We start from the raw sequence: 7,629 nt of genomic DNA, 5'->3' as shown, positions 1-7,629 counted from the left end.
ACTTTGCTCGTCATTAGGTCTTTCTCTGTGACACGTCCTACATCACCACGGCCACAGAGGGCGTGAGTCAGCTTTTGTGCAGGAGGATAATGAGGAACAACACTGTGATGAGAGCCAGCAGAGTCAGAAAGAAATGTCAAACTCTGTTCAATTCAACCACAGCAGAGTAGAGCACCTTCTTGTTTTAGGAAGTTTTTGTGTCTGTTTGAACTGGTACCCTATTCCCTACATAGTGCGCTATCTTTGACCAGGGCTATGGCAAAACCAGGCGGACACTTATAGGCTTTTATCTGAAGTATATATAAAAAAAGGAAAACCTCATTCAAATATGCCTAGAGAACTTCAAGTTTGGTGAAAAGGGTTCGACACAATGTGCAGGCTTTCTGATTCAACTAAAAAACATGCAAACAAAAGGAAAACATCAAATGGAGTTAGAAATCCATAAGAAATGTGTTCTTTGTTGTTTAATTCTCCCTCTAGTTTCCCCACACCAGACTGAGCATTAACCTGGGACCGATTATCATGACAGAAACATCGCAGATCATGACAAAGAGCACATCTCAAAGAGACCCAGACCCCCTTCATGTGTACGCCCAACCTATTTCAGTCAACTATCACTTCACAAATTAGTCAAAAACACTGTTTAAAGTAGAGGAATTAAATATAATTGAAGTGTAAAACAAATAGTATATTTCTGTTGTAGGAAGACAACAACAGTTCCTCCACTGCACTGGTTAATAAGAGCAGAACAGGCTTTGGCCTCTCAATGAAACTACTGCTGCCTGCTCTGCTGCTGGCATTCCAGAATCATCTGTATCTTATCACTGAAAAATGTCCCTTAAACAGAAAAAGCTGCAGCTCCAGCCAGGCTTTCCTTCCTTTAAAGAGAATGGCTTGTTGTCTTCAAGGAGGAGGGATTGCTTTTGGCTCAGCCACATGCACCCCAGTTACAGCCTGAAAGCCCCAGTTACAGCCCTATAGCCCCAGCCTCAGCCCTATAGCCCCAGTTACAGCCCTATAGCCCCAGCCTCAGTTACAGCCCTATAGCCCCAGTTACAGCCCTATAGCCCCAGCCTCAGCCCTATAGCTCCAGCCTCATTCTGGTTCTCATCATCTTGACAATAAAACTAGAGAACTTAAAACAAAGCACATTTTCATGAAGGAGTGTTTTGAGATTTCCGTTGCTGGATGACTTTGGCTGTGCAGTGTGAACTGAATGAACAGTCCTTTTTCTTCTCATCTCATATTTAATAACTCACATATCTATTAGGTGAAATACCAGTGTGTTATCACAGCATTAAGATTTGTGACCTGTTGCCACAAGAAAAGGGCAACCAGTGTAGAGCAAACACCATTGTAAATGCAACCCATATTCTGATTATTTATTTTTTCCCTTAACTATTTACACATCGTTACAATACTGTACATAGCAATAATATGACATTTGAAATGTCTCTATTCCTTTGAAACATTTGTGAGTAATGTTTACTGTTCATTTCTGATTTGTTTATTTTCACTTTTGTTTATTATGTATTTCACTTGCTTTGGCAATGTAAACGTATGTTTCCCATGCCAATACAGCCCTTTGAATTGAGAGAGAGAAAGAGTTGCTTTTAGGAGAGATTCGAGGAGAGATTCTCCTCCCTTTGGAATGCTATGGAGACTAATCTGCTGGGATTCCATTCAGGCACCCTGGGGCAGAGGGACAGAAGACCAAAGAAATGCTCCTCAGTCCTGGGGTGAGCTGGCCCTCAGACAATCTCTCATTGAACTCTGCGTCCCAATGGCACCCTATTCCCTTTATAAGTCCACTACTTTTGCCCAGGGCAAATACAGGGAATATGGTGCAATATCAGACATGGCCATTGTGCATAAGCTTCAGAGGGGTTGGTGTCACACAACTTGCAACTCATGAGCTGATTAATTATGCTGTATGTGAGCTTGGTAGCGATAGTATATACATTTACAAGACCTCTCAAAGAACAATACTTAAGTAAAGTCATAGCAAGTGAAATGTATAAGAACAGTCTTCAGTTTCATTACTTCAGCTTCATGAATGAAGTATATTCATCCATATCTGTTCTCAGTTAAGAGAATCATAACATACATAAATTATATTGTCCAAATGTAGTTTCACTCCTTCACATGACACTTCATTCTAGGACAGACAGAGAAGCCCCACTTTTAAGAGGGGGAAATCTATGTAGAAGAACAGTCAGTCAGTCCCCCATCCATACAACAGTTCTCTTTCACAGTCAATGCCCATTTGTTAGCCATGGGTAATCCCCAGTCTCAGACGATGTGTAGACTGAAAGTGAGGACTGGTTGTGTAGGACTACAGATCAGACAGTGCATGCTTTAATCATGGACAAGGCTACTAGGAACAATAATAATACTCAGTCATATACTTACTGTATGTTTATATTTACATACAATTCACATGTACAGTTTTTAAATGATCTTATCTACTTATAAATGCAATAGAAAAAACGTTTTTGATTATGAAAAAAGGATCATGGAAGCCCCTGGGAGTGTCCTCCTATCATCAAATGTCTGCTGTGGTGGAGACCTGTGAGAGCCTGGGGTCGGCATCGTGCTCGTAGCGGTAGTGGTATCCCTCCAACACCTCCGTGCATGCTTCCCGCATGTCATTGATCCTCTTCTTGATGCCCTGCCGGTTGAGGTAGAGGACCAAGAGGAAGACGAGTCCCACGAAGCCCAGGACGATCCCAAGGAACATGTAGGAAGTCTGGAGGGCCAGGTCCGCCCCCTCACCCACCCTGTGGCATCCCAGCGCCACCCCGTCCCCGCCCACCCCAGCCTGTCCAGCCGCCAACCTCAGCAGAGAGGTGTTTCTCATGTCTGAGGGGAAGGCACACACCAGGCCCTCTGCGTCTCCCACATGTCCCTGGGAGGTGTTGAGCCAGGCAGCGAAGGGCTCCATGCCACAGATACAGGTCCAGGGGTTCTCCCCTAGAAGGAGTCTCACCCCGGGGGGCAGAGAGGCCAGCTCAGCCAGGCCCTCCTCCTGGACAGTTCGCAGAGCGTTAAGGGTCAGATCCAGCTGCTCCAGAGAGTCCAGCCCAGAGAAGGTGCCATTGTAGAGGGCCACCAGGGAGTTGTTGGCCAGGATGAGCCTCCGCAGGCCCCCCAGGTAGGAGAAGGTGTGAGAGGGCAGGTAGATTAGCCTGTTCCCTGACAGGTCCAGGGTCCGGAGCTCAACCAGGGTGGACCAGCGAAGAGACATAGCCAGGTTCATGAGAGAGGAGTGGTTGTAGAGAGCTCGGCTGAGGTTGAGCTCCCTGAGAGTGTGGCCCGGAACAGTGAAGGCCTCTGGGTTGATGACAGCCAGCTGGTTGGAGCTCAGGTCCAGAGAGCGGAGGGAACGCAGCCCAGAGAAAGTCTGAGACTCTACCTCTGTTATCCTGCAGTGAGGGAGGGATACAGAGGAAGCAGAGGATGCATAGTCACTCATAGTCTATAATAACAGTGGCGCAGTGGTCTAAGTCACTGCATCTCAGTGCTTGAGACGTCACTACAGACACCCTGGTTTGAATCCAGGCTGTATCACAACCGGCCGTGATTGGGAGTCCCATAGAGGAGCGCACAATTGGCCCAGTGTCGTCCGGGTTTGGCCGGTGTAGGCCGTCGTTGTAAATAAGAATTAAAGTTAAATAAAAGGTTAAATAAAATTAAAAAGGCACTGCATCTCAGTGCTAGAGGCGTCACCTCAGACCCTGGTTCGATTCCAGGCTGTATCACAACCGGAGTAGGTCGTCCTTGTAAATAAGAATTTGTTCTTAACTGACTTGCCTAGTTAAATAAATAAAATAAAAAACCATAGTAAGCACAGGGTTTATTCAAGTTTACCCAACATAACAGGATGCCATTCATCAAAGGCTTCATGTTAAGATGCATTCAAAAGTGTGCGAAAATAGACAGACAAGCTCTATGACATTTTTGCTATAATAATACATTGCCACTTCAAATCATGAGGCATATATAAACTTGGGCAAATAAAAGTAGGCCAAACTAGAAAACAGTCTTTTTTTCCCGCTAGACAATGTTTCTCTTACCTATTGTTACTCAGTGACAGCGTTGTTATATTGTCCAGCCCTTTGAACGATTCCGGTCCAATTCTGCTGATCTGGTTTCCAGTTATGAACAGATTCCTCGTGTACCCTGGTATCCCAGGCGGGACACTCCGCAAGTCTTTGGAAACACACTTCACCGTGTGAGCAGCTTCCGAGCATTCGCAACGAAGAGGGCACCCGGATGCGCGCGCAGAAATAGAACAGAACAGCGCACAGAAAACCATCCGTAGAACCAAATCCAGCATTTTTTTTAAACAGGCTACGCGATACCAGAACAGTGATAAATATAGTTTCTATACATTGAAAACAAAAAAGTATTCTATACAGAGCGAATTACATTGACCGAAAATGACTTGCCATTTCAGAAGAATAACAAACTCAACCTTCTTGCCTACTTCTAAGCGCGACAAAAAAAATATGCATATGCGTTGCATATGCTGTAGACTACAGCGCATTGACTGTGCACATTAGCTATATATACATATATATCCTACTGCCGATGAGAGTGAAACGTGGATAGAGAGAGTCCTATCGTACACTGGTCAGATTGTCCTCGCCATCTCCTTGACCCGTTCTATTCTGTATTACAAGTCCTGGCTGGATGTTCAACTTCTTAGCATTTCTGAAGCCCACGTGTGACAGAGTCAGGGTCTGATTTCCATGACAAAAGGGGATCTCTCTTTCGGGGCTGTTTGATCCCAGCAGATGCACACCGAGCGTCGCTCCTCTCAAACAATGAAATTAAAGCACCATCGCATCGTAGGCTACAATCTGCGGGGAGGGGCTTTTCAGCTTCCCTCTCACCCCGTCCGGAGACTTTCTGTCCTCCCACTTTAATTAACAGCATGCAGGCCAGGTCTACACCGGGCGGGTGAGAAATGCAACTATTGAATTTGACAAAAACCTTAACAAGTGTAGAAGTTGGTAGTGTCTTCTTAGATTTTAAACATGGATCAATGTTTGCAACCTATGCCTTCAAATGATTAGTTTGTTAGGTTATATCTCATACGACCCTATTAATAGGCGATTACCGAATAATTATGAAATAAATTACTTATCTTCAAGCTATTCGATAGACAGGTAGTCTAGGCTAAAGATTCTACCAATATGTATTAATAACCAGAAGCGCAAAATGCCCAGAATTATAGGCTTAAGCACCAAGATGATTAAGAACTGGCACATTCCCAGATCCTTGTGGAATGACACTTCATTATAACAATTGGGGCACTGAATAAGCACTCATGGGGTCCACATCAGCAAGATGTAAAATGTAAAGTCCCTAATTAATTGTATATTTTGAGCCATCAAGTGTAATACATCTGAATACGCGCCAAAGTCATTGACAATGTTATAACAATGAATAACACAGGCTATGCGTAGATCTTTTTCATGTTCCACAAGAGAAAAGTTAATGTATCTAAATCAATAAAGACGGTAGCACCTTCGAGCATTTGCAGATCAAAAGCTGCGCTACAGAAAATGCGGATACAATGGTGAGAGGTAGACGCGCCTTCCTCTCTCACTCTAGGTGATATTAGATCAACAATGCTTTTTAGAGGGAGGGGAAGCGGAGCCTCTGATGTCTGCCCATCCCGTCATCCCCCAATGCTCTCTACAGAAAAAGAGGGAAAGAGCATAGATAGGATGTTTGCAGGATGATGACAAATGGCAATTGAATCCGAGGTTGTCCTTTTGATAGCCAAGTGTCAACTCTGAAAGACGCTACGAGTGGTTGGATCAGAGGTGAAATTCACTTGAAATTGAGCGTTGATTTTTTTCAATTCGCCTTTTCTCCATGACACAAACTATAATGTTGAGTGCATGTAGTAATTAATAAGTCTGTGCTGTATGAGTAGGCGTAAATCATGTGATATGATCTAGAAATAGTAGCCTAATGTATACACCATTTCTTCACAAATTGTCTACAATAAATAAACGTCTTTATTGGTATCATAGTTACATGTCATTTAAATACATTCGTAATTCACTTGCAGATTCTTTCATGGGAAAACAGAACTCCTAATCTTACGCAGCATAGTGACATTTCAAGGGATTTAAAGAACAAAAGAAGTTTATTGGTGTTAGGATTTGTATGACTTTATATGATTATTGGCCCTCAGTCATAATAGCATCCCAACTGTCTTTTGTTAGCACTGAATGTGTGAAACCACAGGTGTCCACATTCCACAACCCAGCACCTAGTTACAACTGGAGGAAAGAACATTAATATCGATTCAACTACACTCTAAAGAGTAATACTGATTCTAGAACAGATTCTTGAACAGAACAGAATTTGAGAACAAACCGGTGAACCTTGGTACAAGTTTAAATAGGAGTGGTTCCATTGCACAAAAAAAATATACTTTCTTCTGTTTTCTATTAGAGGAAAGGAGCAAAGGCTTCAGAATGGAATCAAGGCCACAATTTACATCCAATCTGGCCTCTAAATTCTCATTCTCAAATTGCCCACCTATCAGAACTAAATCAATTCCACTTAAAGATTCACTCTGGGCCTCCAGAGTGGCACAATGGTCTAAGGCACTGCATCACAGTGCTAGCTGTGCCACTAGAGATTCTGGGTTCGGGTCCAGGCTCTGTCACAGCCGACCGCAACCGGGAGACCCATGGGGAGGCGCACGATTGGCTTAGTGTCGCCTGGGTTAGGGGAGGGTTTGGCCGGCAGTGATATCCTTGTCCCATCGTGCACTAGCGACTCCTGTGGCAGGCTGGGTGCAGTACATACTGACACAGTTGCCAGGTTTACAGTGTTTCCTCCGACACATTCGTGCGGCCGGCTTCCGAGTTAAGTGGGCATTGTGTCAAGAAGCAGCACGGCATGGTTGGGTTTCAGAGGACGCACGGTTCTCGACCTTCACCTCTCCCAAGTCTGTACGGGAGTTGCAGCGATGAGACAAGACTACCTACTAATTGGGGAGAAAATGGGGTAAAAATAAATAATTTGAAAATAAAGGCGCACACTAGGATCTAAGCAGAACAAATAGGTAACATATAGTTAAATTGGATTTGTAACATGTCATCCATTTCATATCATATGTTACATTTGTTGTTGTTGCAGGACATAACATACATTACCAAAAGTATGTGGACACCTGCTTGTCGAACATTTCATTCCAAAATCATGGGAATTAATATGGAGTTGGTCCCCGCTTTGGGAGCATTAGTGAGGATTAGTGAGGTCGGGCACTGATGTTGGGCGATTAGGCCTGGCTCGCAGTCGGCGTTCCAATTCATCCCAAAGATGTTTGATGGGGTTGAGGTCAGAGCTCTGTGCACGCCAGACAAGTTCTTCCACACCGGTCTCAACAAACCATCTCTGTATGGACCTCGCTTTGTGCAGAGGGGGCATTGTTATGCTGGAATAGGAAAGGGCCTTCCCCAAACTGTTGCCACAAAGTTGGAAGCACAGAATCGTCTAGAAAGTCATTGTATGTTGTATCGATAAGATTTCCCTTCACTGGAACTAAGGGGCCTATCTCGAACCAGTTACAGGTAATTTAAAGAGCCCCAGACCATT

General features: G+C 44.1%; 1 protein-coding gene across 1 annotated transcript; it reads right to left on the bottom strand.

Moving 5' to 3' along the window:
- Positions 1-1,354: 1,354 nt before the first annotated feature.
- Positions 1,355-7,398, bottom strand: LOC112229658 (trophoblast glycoprotein). Its single transcript, XM_024395605.2, has 2 exons — positions 4,077-7,398; positions 1,355-3,425 (listed from the first exon to the last, which is right to left on the bottom strand). Exons 1-2 carry the CDS (start codon positions 4,337-4,339, stop codon positions 2,546-2,548), a joined length of 1,143 nt encoding a protein of 380 aa, XP_024251373.1. The 5' UTR covers positions 4,340-7,398; the 3' UTR covers positions 1,355-2,545.
- Positions 7,399-7,629: the final 231 nt, after the last annotated feature.

This window comes from Oncorhynchus tshawytscha, linkage group LG31 (genome assembly GCF_018296145.1).
Source record: "Oncorhynchus tshawytscha isolate Ot180627B linkage group LG31, Otsh_v2.0, whole genome shotgun sequence".
NCBI lineage: Eukaryota > Metazoa > Chordata > Actinopteri > Salmoniformes > Salmonidae > Oncorhynchus > Oncorhynchus tshawytscha.
The sequence above is the reverse complement of the archived record's forward strand: the minus strand, read 5'-3'. Positions and strand labels throughout refer to the sequence as shown.

Coding starts and splice junctions, on each gene's coding strand:
- LOC112229658 (XM_024395605.2), bottom strand. CDS start 4,339: ATGCTGGATTTGGTTCTACGGATGGTTTTCTGTGCGCTGTTCTGTTCT. Junction 3,426..4,076: donor CTGTCACTGAGTAACAATAG/GTAAGAGAAACA, acceptor CCCTCACTGCAG/GATAACAGAGGTAGAGTCTC.